We start from the raw sequence: 22,868 nt of genomic DNA on the forward strand, positions 1-22,868 counted from the left end.
TAGGGAGGTATCTAAGGGTCTACCTTAAAAATACTTTTAATAATTGATTAATGTTTCTCCCTTTATTATTATGAGGTAATGACAGTTCAGTTTCGTTTGATAAATTTTAATAAATAGATTAAATTACGTTACAGCAATAATCTCATAAATTTTCTCGATAAAGAAAACATCGATGTAAGTATTTTTTTTTACGATTTCACTTATAAACAACGCATTGAAAGTAAAACAAATATTTTGATTGACTTGTAGTCTAGAAAAAGTTTACAAAACTTAATTTCTACTAAATGTATTTAATTTACTAGCTGATGACCGCGATATCGTCCGCAAAGATAAAGAGTTTTTTAAAATAATATGCAAGTTTGGAATTGAAGATTATCTCATGTCCTATTACGGTTCCCGTTTTCTATAGTTATATATAGTTTTCTAATTTGCTATGGCAAACTAAAACAACTATTAGTATTGTAATAGCTCATCGACGTGAATTTCAGTTTTACACAAATCCCGCGGGAACCATGGATTTTTCTGGGATAAAATGTCCTTTCCCAAGTACTAGTCTATCGTAGTAGCAAATTTCATCAAAATTGGTTCTGTAACTCCGGCGTAAAAGCGTAACAAATAAACTTAGATTCACATTTATAATATTATAATAGAGATAGTTTGGAAAATCCAAAAGAGCACGGCTCATAATCTTATTGTCAACTAAAATTGATTATTTACAAAAGTGTACACTTTATACGCTCTTGTATTCCCTGAAGGCCCTAGAAGGTGTCACTACCGTCGATATGGGTGGTACTTTAAATTGAAAAATTTTAATAGGGTTAAGGAGATCCAAGTGAGAAGTACAGTGTCATGACAAAAAAAAAGATACCTAATATTGCAAAACCATCATCAAATAACTGTCTGTATAATTGTGAAGTTTGTCAACAATATTATGAACTTCGCTTATGAGGCGTGAAACATAAATTATTATCAGAACTTGAAAAAGAGCACCAAGCTTACTACTTCACAGTTTTGCATTTTTATGGTTTTTTGAGAAAATATAACGCGATGCGCCCTGCCCGTAATAACACAGTGCCACTCAAGGTTCTTGCAAAATAAAAATATCTGCACATGTTTACTAACACCTTAAAAAATATTTTTCATACACAAACTTTATATTATTTATCTTAGATCACACACGTCTAGATATACTGTGACAGCTGTGAAAACGTCGAGGTTGACAGATAACCAATAATTTTGAGCAATAGCAAAGCACACACACTAACACAAAGTGACATACAAACCGCGAGTGTACGACGTAGCTTGTCACGCACACTAAGATAATAAACCTGGCCTGTTTTGTAGACAGGTTATATATATTATAAACTCAAACAGGGATTCGACCTCTGCACCTCGCACTTTATTATTGTACTCCTCTTAAGCTAAGCGGGCAGTTGTAACTCTTCCATAGCTTAGGTGGTATGGCAACCATTAAGAGAGATACCACTCTTATGAAATCCAACATCCATGTCGTCGCTTCTACTGTTTCAACTTTCGTTACTTTTAATCAAACAATTCGTAAACTTAATGAAAATGAACTTATCTTGAACGGAAACATGGAAAAGCTGAATAAAATCTTTGAATCACTTTCTGAAAATACTAATAGAGTCAATTCTCATCTCGCTATGACGTTTACTTTTCCCTCGAAATTTCCCATTCAAATCTTTTTGATGATTCTTTTTGGCAAAATTAATGTACTTCATCCATCTATTCTAAGTTCTATTCAACTTTATTCAGAATTTACTTTTGGCTTAAATGATATAAATCTAGGTGAAGTAAACATTTTTCTATTCTCGTAACTTTTACTTTTACTTTTAGAAGATACTGTATCATACATTAACCTTGAAATGACCTAGATTAACCCGACAATATTTCGTGGTAGTTATTTTGAAGAACACCATATCGATATCTCAGTTCCAAAGTATTACAAGTCTGAAAGTCAGTAAGTTTCAGATAAGTATGAGAAATTGTTCCATGAACGATAACCCACCATTACCACAGAGAAATAAGTCGATAAGTGAATGCAGTTGAGCTGATATTTCCAATATATCTTCAAACAAGTTAAGCATATTTTCGGTTTATATGGTACCATAAATATTAAGGTATTTATTTTATAATTAAATTCAGTACTTCCAGATATCGTTGCATATTATTGTTATCAAACATAAAAAGCGTTTTCCCTCTTCATAAAACTAACTTAGAATGCCTAGTTATCGATGACAAATAATTCCATTTGCAAGTGGTAGTAGATATTATGTCGTAACATCGTAAAGTTGCAACGAGCCAATTACTCCTTGCTACACTCAAATAACTGGACAATTACAAGCTTCTACAATAATGGCTATTGCAATTGCGTGTTAAAATATCTAAACTAACAGCTATTTCGTAAATGTTCTTAAGAGGTGTGCGAAGATTGTTTTTAAAGTTTTAAAATGAGTTGGTTTATGATGAAATTGTTTAACACAAGTTTTTTTTACTGTATTCTATTAAAAACTTCTTCTGCCTTACAAACAAAATTGGTACAATGTTATACCTGGGAATAAGCCAAGAATATGAACTATGCACGGACTAGTTAAAAAAATAAGGACTCCGTGTCACCTTACATAACCGTGTAGCATCAAAACAAGCCTACGCACACACTTACACTACTACAGGCCGATAGGCGGCCATTATGAGAATTGTCATCGTCTGTGACAGATCAGTTTGCGTCTCAATAAAATATTTAAAAATGCCGTCGTGCGTTGTTAAAAGTGTAAAAAAAATTCTTAATAAGTATTTGTGGCCATATATGACTTAAGGGAGAAAAAATTGTGTAACTAGTATCCCCCGTAACCGCACACACACTAGCATAACGGTGCTTCACTTGCTAGTATCACGGCGCGGAGTCCTTTTTTATTCGTCCGTGGCACTATGTTTATAAAAAGACATTTCGCTTACGGACGTTTATCGTTTCCCGTGTTTACTTGCAAGGCTGCTTGACATTCGGAAAACATCAGAATTATAATCTTTTTATAATTTACTTATTGGCACGGGATGCAAATAGAATTATCATTGTAGTGTGTTGCCAGCGATAGTGTCAACGATATGCATATTTTTGTATATTCTCGGGTATAACTATTCAATGACACTTAACTGCTATGCTCGGTTAAGTAGTGTTCATTTGTGGAAAGTCCGATACAGTTGACATTTTTTGACATTATAAGAACGTAAAGGAGCCATAAGGAATAAAATATCAAAAATGCTTCATTCATTCATGCTTCATGCCAAATAACAGGATAAACCCGTGACCTTAGTACCTAGACTGTGACAGCTGTGAACTTGTCGAATAAAATAACAGCGAACATTTAATCTCTTTTTTCAGAAAAATTCAGCAATGCACGCATAGCGAGTGTAAGACGCAGCTTATCACGCACACTAAAGACTTAAACCTGGCTTGTTGTCATTCTTTGCTAGAGGAAGCGGAATAGTGTCAGCAATAGACTATCTAGACTTATAAATTATGCAAGCCCGGGACCCGTTACTCATCAGGATATCAGATACTCATACCACTGCGTCAACTCTTCAACTTGATAACAAACGATTTTCCAAAACCACAATCTGACTCAAGTACAAACAATTTACAGAGAGTACTGTACCGTATAAATCATTCTGTAAACATTCTTTGAAAGTTATTTCAATTTTATGTAAACTTACTTTAATTGAATTTTCTTACACTAACAGTGTCGGCAAATGAGCAGGCAATTCCTAAACATTCGACGGCAAGCCAGACGTCATTATTTAAAGTAAAAGCGAAATATTTAAAGAGAGCAATATGCGAACACCTACGCTGCAAATAAATTACGCTATAAGCAATTCACACCTGTACCTTGCTAACTGATTCTTAGAGCATTTAACTAAATGGAGATACAATACGCTATAATGGGAAAAGTCATAAATAATAATAATAAAATATATAACATGATAATAAAAGTCATCAACTTTATTATATAACATATTATTACACTGGGAAAAAAGCTTCATATGACTTTCTTATACTTTTGGGTTGTGAAAAGTATTAAAAAAAAAGTGTGTGTGTCAGCTCCGACGCACGACTGGAGTTTACTCCTCAAGAACGATTGTCTTTGAACAAGTACTAAACAAAATCAAGTCCAATGGAGTCGGTTACAAACAGACATACAGCAGAAGCTAATAAGAGCGTGTTAATTAAAAAAAAATTATATATATTAAAAAAATAAAATAATAGGCTAGGTTAAAAATTGTCTATTTGGCGTGAAATGCGCTATATGCAGAGTATACTCTCCATATTAAATTAAAAATTTAATTATGTGCATAGCTCATATAAATTTGTATGAACTATATCGATAATTAAATATTTAATAAATACAAAGCACACATGTTTATATATGCAATACATGTTATATTAATGTATGAATTGTAACTTGCTTAGTACCCACGTGCTTATCAGATTTTCCGGCACTATTATTTACACCACTTTTTTCCATAATTTATAGAATTTTCACTTAACTTTATGAAAGTATAATAATAAATCGATTTCAATAATATAATAAAGCTTCAAAATACAAGAAAAGACTAGACTGTCACGCCAACTGAAAAATTGAAAAGTGCGCGAGAAATGATGCGCACCAAAAACGTTACTATCCCATTTGATGAGTAGGTTTCACTCTCCATATTTTTCTCAAACCGGACTCCTTATATGAAAATCGATTCTTAAGCAGTAAACTCCAACAAGAGTCTCAATCTGAGATAGCATCAATCTACCGTACACAAAACTACATCTTTGTCAGTGATTTGCAGAATTTTCATTTTAAATGTTGTCATTATATGATTATAAAGGATTTTTATTGAAACTGTTCAATGAATGTGGCTGTACAATAGTATCTTATACGTTATTAAATAATGGTAATAACATTAGAATTAGAATATAATAATTGATAACATAAAAGTGAATATTATATTTGGTTAATATTATATTAACAAAATGTCGTGCTAATTATACTCCAGACGAAAAGGCTTTTCTGTCTGATCTGGTTTCTCGGCAAGTATCAAGCATTTTTATTCTAATTTAAATATTTTCCCTTTTTAATATTTAGATACAAATACGCTATTAAAGAAAAACAGTCGAGAAACAAAATAGCATTGGAGTGGCATTTTTATTTTAAATAATTCAGATGCTTGGAAGTAAATATGTTTTTTTTTTTTTTTTTTTTTTTTTATGGAATAGGAGGACAAACGAGCGTACGGGTCACCTGGTGTTAAGTGATCACCGCCGCCCACACTCTCCTGCAACACCAGAGGAATCACAAGAGCGTTGCCGGCCTTTAAGGAAGGTGTACGCGCTTTTCTTGAAGGTACCCATGTCGTATCGTCCCGGAAACACCGCACAAGGAAGCTCATTCCACAGCTTCGTGGTACGAGGAAGAAAGCTCCTTGAAAACCGCACTGGACTGGACCGCCACACATCCAGATGGTGGGGATGATATCGTAACTTGTGGCGTGTCGTGCGAAGGTGAAATTCGGCGGCAGGAATCAGGTTGAACAGCTCTTCGGAACACTCCCCGTGATAAATGCGGTAGAAGACACACAATGAAGCGACGTCTCTTCGCAACGCCAAGTGATCCAGCCGTTCACAGAGTACTGGGTCCCCGACAATTCGAGCTGCTCTGCGTTGCACGCGGTCAAATGGATCGAGCTGATACTGGGGTGCGCCAGACCAGAGATGACAGCAATACTCCATGTGAGGCCGGACCTGCGCTTTGTAGAGCGCTAGAATGTGGGCCGGCTTGAAGTATTGCCGTGCTCTATTTATGACGCCCAGTTTCTTTGAAGCCAGTTTGGCTTTGCCCTCCAGATGGCCACGGAATTGGCAATTGCTCGAGATTTCGAGACCCAGTATTCCGATACTAGGCGAGGCTTTAAGGGAAGTGTTCTCGAAGAGCGGTGATACGGCAAATGGGGTTTTTTTAGTGGTAAACGCGCAAACTTGAGACTTCTGGGGGTTAAATTGGACAAGGTTCAACTTACCCCATTCCGCGACCTTCTCGAGAGAGGACTCGATAGAAGACACAAGTTTCACCCGGCACTGGTCGACGTTTTCCCGAGAGAGACCTGCATGGCCCGTGTATACGGCATCACCAGTGCTGTCGTCTGCATAGCAATGCATGTTGGCGGTGTCCAACATATCATTGATATGCAGAAGAAACAGCGTGGGAGATAGCACACAGCCTTGGGGCACTCCAGCGTTCACGGGCTTGGGATTCGAGCAATAACCGTCGATAACGACCTGTATGCTGCGCCCAGTGAGGAAGCTGGAGGTCCACTTGCATAAGCTCTCGGGAAGCCCAAATGATGGAAGTTTTGCGAGGAGCGCCTTGTGCCATACACGTTCAAAGGCCTTCACTATATCCAGACCAACTGCCAGGCCTTCCCCCTTGCTTTCAATAGCCGCCGCCCATCTGTGTGTTAGGTATACCAGAAGATCGCCAGTCGACCGACCATGGCGAAAGCCGTACTGCCGGTCGTTTTTCAACTGGTGACCCTCAAGGTATACCAAGAGCTGGCGGTTAATTATGCTCTCCATAATTTTGGAGAGTAGGGAGGTAATAGCAATAGGCCTGTAGTTTGCCGGATCCGAACTGTCTCCTTTTTTTGGGATCGGATGGACAAGGGCTGACTTCCATGAATCAGGGACTACGCCTTTTGAATAAGAGTGCCGGAATAAACGCGTTAGCACCGGCGTCAACTCAGGGGCACACGTTCTAAGCACGATTGGAGAAATGCCATCCGGCCCGCTCGACTTCCTGACGTCCAACGAAAACAGAGCTCGCCTAACAGTTTTCTGTCGGAACTGTACTTCAGGCATGGAGCTCTGACACCGCGGGATGGTCGGCGGTGTTTTTCCGTTGTCGTCAAGAGTCGAGTTGGAGGAAAAAAGAGTGCACAGGAGATCGGCTTTGCCGTATGGGCCAGGGTGTCATTCCTCATGTGCAACGGCGGCATGGACGGCTGGTTGAAGTTACCAAGAGCAGCTTTCGACAACGACCAGAACTTGCGTGTTCCGGTCGGGTAACTGGAAAGCTGCTCGCCAATTTTGACGACGTGCTTCGATTTCGCACGGGCGATTTGCCGCTTAAAAAATCTGGAGGCACGGTTATATTTCCTCTTCAGAACTTTGCAGTTCGGATCCTTTGAGCCCAGCGCCGCAACCCAAGTTCGATACGCCTGTTTTTTGCAGTCAGATGCTGCTTTAACTGACGCATCAAACCAGGGCTGTGATCTGCCACCGATCGGTACTACAGAGCTTGGTATAAAAATATCCATGCCCTGCAGTATCACATCGGCTACTGCAACGGCGCAGGCACTAGGATCATCTGAAAGGAAACAAACCCTGCCCCAAGGGTAGGATGCAAAAAAGGAACGCATCCTATCCCAATCTGCTGACTTGTAGTGCCAAACGCGGCGGGTCGCTGGTGGTCTGCGACGTTGGCGTCGGATAGGCACTACACTCCTGACCAGGCAATGGTCGGACGTTCCGAGAGGGGCGTCGACAGAGACCTGGTAACCAATCGGGATGTGTAGTCAGCAGAAGATCTAATAAGGACGGCATGTGGCTATCCACATCCGGGAGCCGCGTCGGCGACTCAACCAATTGGGACAGACCATACGCCAATGCAAAATTATGCATAGATCGCCCTGCGTAGTCTGTGGTACGTGATCCATGCCATTGGGCATTGTGCCCGTTGAAATCACCCAAGACTATGATTTCAGCGGAGGGGATCTGACCAAGCACGTCATCAAATGCCGCTTGAACGCAGCCCATGAGGTGATCCGTTTCTGCGTTACCACTATGGGACCTGTAGACACAAGCATAGATGCGGACGCGGTCCTCTAAATCTACGCGGAGCCAGAGAGTAGACAGGCCCCTACCCTCAAAATTGCCGAGACGGCGACAGCAGATATCCTCCCTAACGTACACACATACCCCGGCATGAGGCATGAAATTATGCTCAATTTTGTACCCGGGGTACGTTAAATATGACGTATCGCTAGGTCGAGATATCTGCGTCTCCGTAAGGAAACACAAGGCCGGCTGCGCCGTCTCAAGGTGGTGGTGGACGGCGTTTAAGTTGGAGTGAATTCCCCGGATGTTACAAAAGTCCACATTAAGCGTGGAGCGGGGTGCCGTGGTGTTGCTGCCCTGTTTGTCCTGTGACATACGCGGTACTGTGCCCTCCCCAGAATACGAGGGGCAGCCCGAGCGCGAATGCTCGGGGAGGGATTCTCCGGCTCTACAAGAGCCGGTACCCTCCTGGGGTAATTTATTTTTTAGGACCGCTCTCATATTTTGTTGGGGGGGGGGGGGAAGGACGGGGGGGAATGGCCTCCGGTCCTCGACACTAACCTATGCGAAACAAAGCGGCACTAGGCCGCTACTTCACGCCGGTATTCTGTGCGAGTGTGGTAAGTAACCCGGACGAGTCTGGCCCGATTGTGCTGACGTCATAAGGCAGCAGCGTGACTCTCCCACTTTCAAAACTCTACAAATAAGTACTTACCAAATACTATACAATTACCAATACATACCAAAATATGTACAAATAAGTACTTCAGTCCCACTTGTTCGTTGCTGAGTGACATAATATATGATTTAATTCCAATTATTACAGAGACGTCTGGGAAACGCTCTTAATACCATCCTTGGTTGAGTAAATACTCTATGGACCTTGTTGAAGTTTTAAATAATATTTTAGCACTATGTCAATGGCCTTATATATTTATTACTTGTATGAAAATAGTAACGCGTTAATATATAAAATATATTTTAATTACTTGTATATATAATAAGTAGATCTGATAATATAATTAATTGTCTTCTAGATCCAACTGTAAGGTATTTTGAACCCAGATTTATACAGAGTGTCCCGAAAAATTGGTAATGAAACAAAAAATCAAGTCTTATATATTTTTTTTGAGATACAAAACTTCTTACTCGACAGACACTGTGGCAAATTCACAAACTTTAAAGGAGAATTAAAAATTTTATCTTTAATATTCAATATAAGACAGTTCATAGAAAAAAAATTGTGAACATCTTTATAATGAATTGTCTAGGTTTCCACAGCATCGCAGGGGCGGTCTCAGTATCGTAAACTTTATTAAAACACATTCAAATTTTACAGCAGCCATCACGAGCCATAGTAAACATCGCGATGGTCCGGTTATCATTCGTGTGAGTACATCATTTTAAAACAAACTCGACCTAGTTGTCCGCAGGAAGCTGCTAACCATTTCGGTCACGGTTCGTTTTAACTCTAATTAAAATTGCTTCAACTCTGATTTAACTCATCCCAATTTATTTATCGGGATCAGTTTTCGGCGCCCGGAACATTAGGCAATTTGTCTTTTGCTATTCTACGAGGGAAAGAATCATAGAAATTTAAATACGAAAGACAGCTGTAGCAAATATAAACGAGAATATGTACAATTACAATGCGGCGTGCGCTTCATTCATTACATTAAGGGACAATAATTGCACTCGTAACCTTGAGACATAAGATGTTAAGTCTCATTTGCCCAGTAATTTCACTAGCTACGACGCCCAGGTTTCAGACCGAAACACAATAACGCATACACATTACTGCTTCACGGCATAAATAGGCGCCGGTGCGCTACCCATAATTTAGCCGGCATCCCATGCAAAGGAACCTCAAACTGGTAAATGTCCTTAGTTGCCTCTTACACCCTTGGGCCAGGGGAAGCACAGGGCAAAAACGCTTGCAACGCTCTGGATATTTAAGCTCTTACGCAACAATAGTGTGCAAACTTCATGCAATATGAATAAATTAAGAATCTCATAGTGAAAAAATGACCGCAATATAGGTACTTCATTAAAAAACAGCAGTTAAAAGGGCCTTAAGAATGAAATGTTATGATTTAGTTGCAGGTTGCGGAAGATTTAAATGTAATGGAATACCTCACCATATTTACGCGGTGTTTCACTTCCGCCGTTATTAATTAATCCGCCGTATATTAATTCATACTAAAACCTTACTTACTCAATGGTGGTCTTACCTGTATGTAACTTCTAGCACCTTATTATTTAGATTTCTATGGATATTGTAGTTTCATCAGTTTGCAAGAAATATAATATACAATATCAGATATATAAATTATCAGAGTGATTTTTTATGATGCGCCCGCACGCTGCACGTCGCGAAAATTCGAAACCCTCACGTTAGCTGGTCAAGTAGCCTCTTGAAAACTCATATGTCTACTAAACCACAACCAATGAACGAGAATTGATTAAATTTCAATATACAATATCAATTTATATACAAGTTTTAAAATATAAAAAAAAAATATGATATTAAATTATACGTTATTTAACTAAATTATGCGGTATAATAATATTCTAATTGGTAGTATTTAATACTTTATTTATTACAATATTGTTTTTTCTACAAACCCAAATTAGTACGAGGAATAATATTTTTAAGGATCCTTGTTTTATTACGCCAAAGAAGAATAATTTCTTGCGTGCGTACACTTTTTTTGACACACACACTTTTTTAGCGGTGAATTAATCCGTCGGAAGAAATTATTAAAGTGCCAAGATATTATTATAAGACTGCAAATGCAGAAGCATTGAAGCGTTACTCTTTGTTTTCCTTTTTCTTCGTGATGTCGAAAATTAATAATATTAATTCTGCTGTTAAAGTTTAGATATACACAAAAAAATGGTGATATTATTTAAGTTATGTACGTACAAAAGCTTGGGCTAATTATTCCGTTGTTAGATTAACCACACTATTAATAGCATTGTGTTAAATCATTTTAATGAACCATGAAAATAATATCAATTAGAGATTTAAATTCCTTACAAGATTCAGCTACAATCCAAAAGCAGACACAGACAATTTATTACTCGTAGAGAATTTGTCGGATTTTTCACAGTTTAGATGTTCGTTATAAATGATCTGGACGCATCCCACTCGTCACTTAGCCCATTAATCTAAGCGTCCGTCTGTCATTGCCAACCAGCAGTAATCTAATCCGCCACGCTAGCTTTTTGTCCCCATATTGCTCGGTTACTGTAAATACGTCCTTAATTGGCTGATATCCGTCAGTACGAAGGGTTCGGTTGAGTGTTCTCAAATAACGCGCTCGATTCTGTGGCTCAATCGCGTTCTTGAATGTTATTAACTGATATATTGCTCCGTTGAATACAATATTTCATATTATAACTATTCAATAATATATATCATTAGGTAACATATTTACGATAGATATAATTAAGTGTGAGCGAAAGTGCAATTCATCCAAATATATTTTGTAAAATTTAAAGAATTACTCGATATGCAGCTACTCGTACCATATCGAATAATTAAGAACAACGAAGTTATGTTCTTAAATAAATAGTAGTTAAAAAAACTAAGAAACATGCTGTGCATAGAAAACCGAACTAAATAAAAAACACTACGCTTAAAAAAAACGACATACACCTTTACCTTTAATATTAATAAAATGCTATTATTTATATGTGCTACCTATTGATAGGTTTTAAGTCGGTGCCAAGCCCTAAACTTAATATTATAAACAGATTACTTACTGTAATTATTAAGGTTGTCTGGCCACGCGTGTGTGTCCGCTTGAGTTGTTTTGTTCATTCTATGACGAAGCTATCCCGCTCAAAGTCACGCGTGGCGAGTGAAGGTACTTATTACATTTGGCTTGGCACCGACTTCAAAGCTATCAATATGTAGCACATACAAATAATAGTATTTTATTAATATTAAATGTAATGGTGTATTAAATAAAATTTTTAGTTATTTGACACTTTTCAGTTTTTGAAGTCGGTTTTTTTAAGCGTGGCTTTTTTATTTTTTACTTTTAAGTATCCTTTATTAATTATAATATATAATCAACCTGAATGAAAACTCTTAAAAAAGCCGCACACAAACAACAAAAATTACGTAAATCGGATCATAAATCTCAGAGTAATCAGTGTACATACATAAAACAAATACCGATCGAATTGATAATCTTCTCCTTTTTGAAGTCGGTTAAAAATAGAACATTTATGTTGAAATTTAAAATTAACATCAATTCCTGCCGCATAGACGATAGACGAAAATTATATAAATTAACAAAAATCTCATTTTGCAAATTGAAAAGTGGAATAATTTTTGTGTAATATATTTTTGTCATACAATATTCTATCGTGGCTTAAATATAAAAAACTATATGGTATGCCCTCATATATATGATGATCATTTATACTCCTAGATAGACTGCGACATCTGTGAAAACGTCGAAATAAATTGAGGTTGATAGTTAACCTCTATTTTAAGCAATGCACGCACACTAACTTACAATAACAAAGTGACATACAAATCGTAAGTGTAAAACGTAGCTTGTCACGCACACTAAAGTAAACTTGGCCTGTTCTCATCGATCTAGCAGCAAGAGGCTCAATCTTGATGTATAAATTATTTAAGGGTATCTCAGAATTTTGTTAGATCTACTATGATTCTTTTTATTTAGAACATTATTACCCCACCGCGCGCAATATTGAACTGAACCGATTCTCGAACTGACAGCTAGTGAGCGCTTCTTCTCAAAACTTACAAAAAACAATTTAAATTCAAATTCAAATATTTTTATTCAAAATAGGATTTAAAATCACTTATTGAACGTCAAAAACTACCACCCATTCAAAAGAGACTGCCTCAGACCTGAGACCAGTCAGTCCCAGTCCGTGGTGTCATTAAGAAAATCGTTGATGCTATTATTACCTTTCCCACACAAACGTTTTTTAACAATTCTTTTAAATTTCGTAACACATTTGTTTTGTACATTTTCTAGGATCATATTGTAGAAGCATATACATCGCCCAACAAAAGACTTACTAACTCGACCCAACCGAGTAGTAGGCATAACAAGTTTATGTTTGTTCCTCGTGTTAACATTATGAATGTCACAGTTTCTAGAAAATTCCTCAATGTGCTTATGAAAGAACATTATCAAAAATGTATTGAGAAGCAATAGTCAAAATGTTTATTCCTTTAAATTTCTTAATGATTCTTTAGGACCTAGGTTATAAATCGCGCGAATAGCCCTCTTCTGCAGCACAAAGAGAGTATTAATATCGGCCGCACTGCCCCATAACAATATACCTATATAGGACAAAATACTATGAAAATAACTAAAGTATACTAATCTCGCCATATCTATGTCAGTCAACCGTCTAATTTTCTTAACCGCATATGCTGCAGAACTAAGCCTATTTGCCAATCCTTCAATATGGGGGCCCCGCTGCAATTTGGAATCAAGAGAAATGCCATGGAATACAGCAGATTCCACTGGTTTTACCACCTCTCCATTTAATAAAATATTCGCATCTAGATTTTTGACATTTGGCGCGGTGAATTTAATATATTTAGTTTTATGACTATTCAACACTAAGTTATTGGCGCTAATCCAATACACGATGTCAGATAGAGCATTGTTTACTTCGTCATATAAAACTTGGCTTCGTTTCACTTTGAATATAAGTGAAGTGTCATCCGCAAACAATACCACCTTGTGTTTTTTTTGCACAAGGCTAGGTAGATCATTTATATAAATTAGGAAGAGGAAGGGTCCAAGAATAGATCCTTGTGGTACCCCATACCGAGAGGAGTCCCAGGAGATCTCCTGCCATTCACCTCGACCCTATGAATCCTATTATTTAAATATGAGATCAGAGGATCGAGTGCAGATCCTCTTATACCATAGTGACATACCTTCCTGACCAGCGTTGAATGTTGAACACAATCAAAAGCCTTAGATAAATCACAGAAGATACCAAGTGCATTCTGTGATTCCTCCCAGGCCTTAAAAATATTCCTGATGAGTTCAACACCTGCATCCGTAGTCGAGCGTCCTCTAGTAAAGCCAAATTGTTTTATATGAAGGAACTTAATTTTTATATGAAGGAATTAGTTCAATACAGCTATTGAAAACTAGTGCTAGATATGGTGCTATGACGTCAATAACAGAACTTATTATTTTTACAGATATGCCCCATATATCAGCAGTTTATTTCATTTCTAAGGATCTGAAAGTTTTAATTATTTCTGCTGGGCTAACAACACTGAATTTGAAATTTTGTTTACATTCCCAAAAGAACATTTTCCAAAAGAAGTGACTCGGCAACACTGGTGGAGGAGACAAGGGGGTCAATATTTAGATAGGTTATCTCAGAGTAGTGGTATCATGATTCCTGGTTCCGCGGCATTTATATTCCTCATGAATTGCTATTTCAGTCAAATTTAACATGATTTGTCGTCATGTTCGTATGATAGATTCGAAGAATAGCCATCTAAGACCATATTCAGACTTTACTTACGTAATATACTTACTTAGTAAGCTGAGTGTGATAAAACGTGAACTTGACTTTTGCGTTTGGCTCTCTTAACTTAAGTTTAGTATAATTTTAGGTGTCAAATGACTATAAAACGAAATAAAAGATTATGCTAAGGTTACACTCAGCTTAGTTTTTTTGTAAGTCAAGACTGAGCAAAGTCTTAGTACGCTATATAGATCTTAGGCTAAACCTAATCCTGTTTTAATTAATTTTTACTTCGTGATAGTGTAGTGATGTACCTACTAATCACTATAATAAAAACTAAACATCCTCAACGATTATGATATTTCCTGGTTTTACTTGTAGTCTTTAACTGAAAAATATATGTTATTTACAGAGCTGTTCGAATTATCACGGATCCATTGCTCTATCAACCGCTCGATCACCTGGCGTTGCGTAGAGACGTCGCTTCAGTGTGTGTCTTCTACCGCATCTATCTCGGGGAGTGTCCGAACAGCTGTTTAACCTTATTCCTGCCACTGAATTCTACCTTCGCATAATACGCCACAAATTATAATATCATCCCCACCATCTGGATGCGTTGTGTTCCTCCACAGTGCGGTTTTCAAGGAACTTTCTTCCACGCACAACCAAGCTGTGGAGTGTGGAATGAGCTTCCTTGTGAGGTTTTCCAGGACGATATGACTTGGGTACCTTCAAATGAAGCCCGTACACCTTCCTTAAAGGTCGGCAAGGCTCCTCTAATTCCTCTGGTGTTACAAGAGAATGTGGGCGGCGGTGATCACTTAACATCAGGTGACCCGTACTCTCGTTTGTCCTCTCTTCTATAAAAAAAATATTTATATGAACATATCGACAAAGTATAATTTAATAAGACAATCCTCACACAAGCATTATATTTGTATGAGTACTTATTACTTCAACTCTTTTGCAAATTTCACTTTTCTTTCGCTTTAATGAAATTCCTCCAGAATAAAGAACTCCTTGTAATAAATATTTACCATAGACAAGAATGAAAGCACAGACACTGAGATTTGACTCGTAATTTATGCCGTCAATATCCGGCGGCGGACGAGACGACAATCTCATATTCGTACTCAGCTGTTTTGTATGCAACAGAGAACTTCCAGGACCCATGACAGATAGAGTCTGGAGTATCTTCAATTATTATAATAAACATTTCGTCATGATGTTCGCGAAGTGAACACATTTTATACTTTTCTACAACTTTTATATTCCAGCCAGAAAAATAAAACAAACAAAAATAAAACGGAAAAAAATATAACCTTATTAGTTTGTTCTGACCTCAATAATCGTTAAAACTGAATTTTATTCATTATTATCTGCCATTTTGCCTCTTGATTTAAATTGAAAATGACGTTATAGCTTTCTGAACTACTTTTCAAACTGCGTCGTGAGTATGACCAAAGGGTTACAAAGTTGTATTTTAACGTATAATATATACATAGAAATATTTAAGTTTCAGAACGTTTGCTGTGTGTAATGATAGCCGTGTCGCAGTACGCTACGCTTTATTTCGATTTGTGATACCTCATATTTTCAGTATTTCGAGCATATGGCGCATATATAAAAATAAATAAATAAGTATAAACTTATTAATATTAATATTGAAAATTGCCTGTCAAATAAATATCACGATTTATAGTTTTTTTTGTGATATGATTTGATTTGAAAACAAAATTGGAAGTTTATAAAGAAATAGCGCTTATTAATTGCTTTAACTTTAACAACCAGACAGGTTATCAATGGTATAGAAAAAAAAGTTCATCAAAATTTATCTAGTGGTTTGGGAGAAGAAATGTGAACGATTTTGTATATGCACACAATATTTTCAATAAAGATAAGCAATTATTATACTAAGCCTTACCGGATTCTTCTGATATGCACTCCTCCCCGTTCGACTCCTTGAAGGGGCGCCTCTTACTTCGACCAACAACAACATTAGCACAACAACAACACACAAACGCACCCACATTGTCCTAAATGTCCCCGCACACACTCTCCCACTTCTGAATTTTAAATCGACCCCGGCGGCCATCTTTGTTTCACCATTTACGTCTTTGATAATCGATCTTCTTCGACACACACCAGAACATTCGTTTTCGAGCTCGCATTGAACCATATTTGGTATTCTACTTTCTACATCGGTCATTGAAATCCCGATAGTGGAATGTCTCATTGACTTTTCGTTTTTGAAATATCGATAATTTGGCTCCGGGATGTCCATTTCGTTTCGTATTTAAAGCTTAGGTTTCGATACATTGAGCATTGGCAGGCATTCTTCTAATGTTTCCTCATAGCACGTTATCGTGCGGTTTCCGTCTACCGTGATGCGTGAACCAGATTAATTTCACTCTGCACGGGATGTTCGTTATCGCTCTGTGGGCGGCCGTTTACGAGACTAGTGATGTTCTTGTATGCACAAGATATCGAAGTGATTTTCTGCAACAAAATTATGACGTTAATTAAATTGTAGCGATAAGATACAAGCGTCTTTGTTTTATGTCATTTTTGGACAAAGGATGTCACTGTTTATTTTATTATATAATATTTATTAGTTGATAAACTGAAATGGCTATCGTAATGTAACGAGTTTAATATCGTATATATATCATATTATCGATTAATTTTCGAGGCAATAGGCCCTTGCAGCGATTAACATAACAATGTGAAAAAGTAAGGTTTTGTTTTCTTTAAAGGGGGGATAAACGAACGTAAATATTAGGAAGAAGACCTTTGTGACGGTTTCCATGTCATATAGTTCTGGAAACACCACTCATTCTTCAGCTGGCTGGAGGAATGGTTGATCGTTGGCGATTGCGAATTTTGGCGTATTGTGTGAAGGAAGGTGGACGGCAGGAAAGAATATTCGGAACACTCCTCGTGATAAATGCGGTAGAATACATAAAAAGAAGAGACGGTCCTATGCCAAGTGAGGGTTCGATCCCTTACAGTTGGAGCAGCTCTGCGTCGCACGTGGTCAAATGGTTCAAGCTAGTACAGCACGAGGCCAGAAATAAGATCAATACTCCATATGTTCTCTTGATGTACTCCAGCGTTCACGGGCTTTGGGTTCGAGCAATTTCAAGTTTATATATGTTGATAGCCAGATGAAAGGTCTGCTGTGGTGTTTTTTCTATCAAAAATATTTTTTTTAATTATATTTTGGCTCACGTGACATTTAAGTATAATGTGATGATAATAATACTAGATCTTTTTTTTCTATTTACTTTATATGTGTAACCTATCGATGATATATGGATAGTACGGGGTAATCATCAAATACCACATTTGAAGATCTTTGTTTTGTAGTCTGTTGTTTTTATACGCTTTATATTTGACGTGTATCTATGTTACACGATTTTCACTGCTGGCTTATAAAAGTCTAATTTAGCTGTGCGGCACTTTTTACAGGCTTATATGCGTGTTCAGAAGCACAGTTGTATTGTGTGTAAAATTACACATTGTATTGTATTATAGCAGTTAGTGTTCGCAATAATTACTACTGATATTTCATGACATTGGTCAATCGTCGAATATTTTCAAACCTTTACCATTATACTCAGACTAGGATCACTAGAAGATCAAAAAAATAGAAACACATACAATAACTAAAACACAATCACTTCTGATGCCAGAAAATAAATGAGGAAAGTTCGTTCCATAGCGAAATAAAATCCACTGGTTTATTATAAGTTAATATTTTATGTACCTACATATTTATATAAGAAACAAAATCAATAATTTATAGTTAACCGAATTAAAAATTAAAAAACAAATATTTAAATGTGGAGAGTTTGTTCTACAGCGATATAGTCAAGTGTTTTATTTATATATATATTGTATTTAGTATATATATATATATATATATATATATTGCTCGTAATAATCAATATTAAATACATTGTCGTTCAGATAATATTAATAGAGCATCACCTCATTAATATTTATTGGTCAGAGATAATAAATATTTATTTTACGCAATAAGTTAACTATGTCACAGTGACATTGTTTACATTTGATTGTGATCTGACAAGCTTTATGGATGTCTTGCACGGGGGCTATTTTTCGGTGAGACGGAGAAATTTTCCAAGATGACAGCCACCCTCGGTTTTTAGCACTACGGGATTTTGCCTCAGTAAAAACCTCCCTTCTCCTTCTCAACTCAATCTAGTACCTAATTCTAGAAGGCTTCATAAGATACATAATAGCTTTAGGGGTAAATGGTAGGTGTACACTTTTATAATAAAGTCCTAGTCACTGTTCAAGCATTATCTATAAATAAATTTAAATGTTTTATTAAAAATTAACTCTTTCGTAAATCCTCCTATGCCACAGCTGAATATCTAAGTGGAGGGACTAGGTTGTACTTATTTTATATCAATAACAATGGCAGTACAATATTGTATCTCTTATTAAAAAGAGCGTAAAAGAGAATGCTGGGAGAGTTTCTTGCGCCATTTCTTCTCTCTCAGAGCGCCATTTATTTCCGGAGCGGTGGTAGTGTATGAAGTGACATCAAAAAAATTCAAGACAGAAGTAATTCATACAATTTAATTCATTTTTCATTATTTTTTAAACCGTACAGAAGCCATGTCACGTGTCAATAGAAATATAAGTAAGGAGGAAGTGCAAGTGATATAGCCACCCTAAAAATCTCACAGACTCACAGGCCGCCAGTAATTGAGTAGTGATTTAGTATTCATCGTAACGTGAAATAACGCTTATGTATGGTATATTTCATTATGTAGGACCGCTATAACTGTTCATACCAAAAAGCTGTGGAATAAGCTTCCTTGTGCGGTTTTTCCGGGGCGATTCGACACGGGTACCTTCAAAAAAAGCGAGTACACCTTCCTTAAAGGCCGGCAACGCTCCTGTGATTCCTCTGGTGTTGCTAGATAATGTGGGTGGCGGTGATCACTTAACACCAGGTGACCCGTGCTCTCGTTTGTCCTCCTTTTCCATAAAAAAATAACACAGACCTTGCAAGTATATTAGGTACTATTACTATTTTAAAATATTACATTACATTGGTAAGTTTTTTTCAAATAATTTTCTGTTTCTTTTTATTAAAATATAATAAAGCGATCACTTTTCAGTATGAAATTCTAAATTTATTTATTTTAATTTTTAAGTCTGGCAATATCCATAGCGTTGCAAGCGTACGTAGAAATTTATGTACTATCGATTAATAATCTAAGGTCATAATGAACAAGTAGGTCGAAATTCAATTGAAGACACAATTTCCTATGTAACTGTTATCATTTTGTTAGACACTCACAGTCCACCAATGGTCATACAATCTGTTTCGTGCAAATATAAACCTTATTGTTTTTATGATTTTAAAATAATTATCAACAAAGTGGTCAAAGTTTTAATAATTCATCAAAAAAGTCGTGAATCAATTTTGTTGATTGTACCTCAGATGGATCAGAGACTGTCGACCTTCAAGGAATTAACACTTATAATATTTAAAACAAAACCTCAAAATTTGATGCACGTACAGAATTTTGTGTCTGCCAGCGGTAGAGTAGAGACAGTAGAGTTCCTGTATCTGGCATCACCACCGTAACTGAACCATAATTAAACTTAGTTTGTAAGCGTTACTTTAATTTAGACTCCATGAATTGAAATAGTCTCAACCAGCCTAGCGAAACACTCTAAGAAAAAGGCGATTCACTGTATCACGATTGTATGAAACGTGCAGTCATTGATAGATTGACAAATGACGGCTATAATCTTGTAAATAATGGAGATAGCCGAAATCCACTACGTTTTATGCAACTGTTCGCTTTCAAATTTAGCTGGATTATACTTCGTGGCCAACCGCGAAACTGTAATTACTACTATTTCAATCTTATGTCAAATGACTGCACGTTTCATACTAAACTAAAACTCAATGTTTACTTAGGCAGTCCCGCCTCTTGCTACGTAGTATTTACATCCTCTTTGGTCTCAATCTCAGATTAAATATTAGAACGTAGTGATCTTTTTATAAGTGACAATTATATTCGAATTCCAACTATTTTGGTGTTTGTTTTGATTGAAGTAAAGTTGTCACCGTATTCATTGAAACTTTGAGATCCTATTCCTGACTTCAAAGAATATAGATCACAATTCATTTGTTGTTGTATGTGTATGTACTGTAATTATTAATTAATTCAAGAATCAAGAGTAGGGTACATCTACAGGTTGGACCTTTGTTATCGTGAGTCTGTCGTTACTGTTAAGACTAAACTACAGAATCGATTTTGATGAGATTTTATATGGACATAGTTTGAGACATACAATAGCGACATTCTATCCCGAGATATTAAAAAGTTCTCTAGGGAGCGTGTTGTATCTAAATTTCACCCGTATTTAAAAAAAAAGCTTTCGATGAACAAGGTTAGTTATCATTTCTTTGTAGGTGATATCTTACTGGTTACTTAGACTGCAAGCGAAGAAACTAAAATTATTTTTGCGTTTTTAGTAATTTTTAAAACAAAGATATAATAAACGTGATCATCACGTTATTTGTGAAATGCTATTTCAGCACTAAATTCAGTGCATCAGTAATGACTAATGAGTTCGTATAAATCAACGGGACATAGAGACCATTTTAGCTTGGCGCAAGTTAAACGACAGAACGAAACTAAGTAACACTACCTATTTATAAACACAGATTTCTGATTTAATTACAGATTCACAAACGAAAGGGAATATTAATCATTGGAGATAATATATAATACATATAATATTAATTAGGTAGAGTATGGTTAATATTGCAAATTATAATAGTAAAATTAATAATCTCTAAACTCAACTGAATGTATCTCCATTAATTGATAATAATGGTCTGCTGATTAAGGCATATTTTATAAAGATTGCATGAATAATAAAATAATTGTCAAATTTTATTTACAAAATATTTAAGCACTTATGTTTGCTACTTATGCAAGTCCCTCTACCTACTAATAAGTTAGTTAAAGTGCATTCTATTATATTACAAAGCTGCCAAGATATACTAACATTTCCCCAATTCACTCCAAAAGGGACACCGAAGAAAAGTACGATAACAAAACAATCCTGCACTAATAAAGCTTCCTTTTCCTTTGATCCGACACAACAGAGCGAGACACAAGACCGACACTGAAATCACCCCATAGGCCACAATACACACGTTTATTTATGTATAAAAATATAAAACACAAGTAAGACTAAACGTAAGTAAACTTCGTAATTAAATTGTTGAGCGTAAAGCTCTACACGCGTGATGTCGCCACCACGCGCGCTGTCTACTAAAGTCTAAATCTAAAATTCTCGGCGACGACCGGCATTGGCTGTCGGGTGAACGGAACAAACTACAGTGAACTTTAATGCATGTGCCACACAGATACAACGCGAGTGAATACGCAAGTAAACGTGCATGTGTGCGTGGCGCTCTGTGGTTTATAGTAGACGCACAATTGCGTACACGAAATTTGATTGAAATTTCTTTTAATGTACCCTTTGTTCTATACTCTGTGGTCTTTGTATACGTATTAGTCTGTGCAATTAACAATAGTGCAGCAATGAATGAATAAATGAACTTTAATCTCAGCCGTCAGAATGTGCTTGAGACCAACTTTATTGTTAATCGGTTTTCCGTACCACTGATTCAATTTGTTTTTTTTTTTTTCGATAAGAGCAAAACACTTTTACGTACCACCGTGCTTATGCAGAGCCCATAATATGTCGAACTCAGATCATATTCTACTTCCGCCTAAAAACCTCCGCTATTACTTTTACCAGTGGGAGGCTCCTTTGCACAGGATGCCGGCTAGATTATGGGTACCACAACGGTGCCTATCTCTGCCGTGAAGCTGTAATGTGTAAGCATTACTGTGTTTCGGTCTGAAGGGCGCCGTAGCTAGTGAAATAACTGAGCAAATGATCCTTAACAACTTATGTCTCAAGGTGACGAGTGCAGTTATAGTGCCGCTCAGAATGTTTGGGTCTTTCAAGAATCCTGAGCGACACGGCATTGTAATGGGCAAGGCGTATCAGTTACCATCAGCTGAACATCCGCCTCGTCTCGTCCCTTATTTTCATAAAAAGAAAAAAAACCTCCCCTTTCTTGCAGGTTTTCAAGCGAAATATGGTGATAAAAATTTTAGCTCAGAGCCACGGATAATCAACTGACAGGACTTAAATCACGGATCGGCTATGTACTTGGAGCTAATAGACATAATAGTTTACTGAAAATCTTAAAGGATTTTGTGTGACCTAAGCCTTAATGTATATATGAATATATTATATATTTCCAGCAATGGGTAAAGGTCTGAAGGTGATGAACATAACTATTTTGAGATTTCAGAGTTACAAAAATTGCAAATGTATAAAAGCAGACTCAAGTCGGAGAAAAAATCATATCTCGTTAGCTTCACTAGTTAACTTA

At 36.7% G+C, this 22,868-nt stretch overlaps 1 protein-coding gene across 1 annotated transcript in view; it reads right to left on the bottom strand.

The window, feature by feature from the left end:
* LOC126975935 (matrix metalloproteinase-2-like) overlaps positions 1–21,730 on the bottom strand; it is a 273,897-nt gene extending 252,167 nt beyond the window's left edge. The window contains exons 1-2 of the mRNA XM_050824053.1: positions 21,461–21,730; positions 16,314–16,888 (exon numbers count right to left, since the gene is read on the bottom strand). Coding sequence (XP_050680010.1) covers positions 16,314–16,673 — 360 coding nt within the window. The 5' untranslated portion in view covers positions 16,674–16,888; positions 21,461–21,730. The remainder of the gene's footprint in view (positions 1–16,313; positions 16,889–21,460) is intronic.
* Positions 21,731–22,868: the final 1,138 nt, after the last annotated feature.

The sequence above is a fragment of the Leptidea sinapis genome, chromosome 38 (assembly GCF_905404315.1).
Source record: "Leptidea sinapis chromosome 38, ilLepSina1.1, whole genome shotgun sequence".
Lineage (NCBI taxonomy): Eukaryota > Metazoa > Arthropoda > Insecta > Lepidoptera > Pieridae > Leptidea > Leptidea sinapis.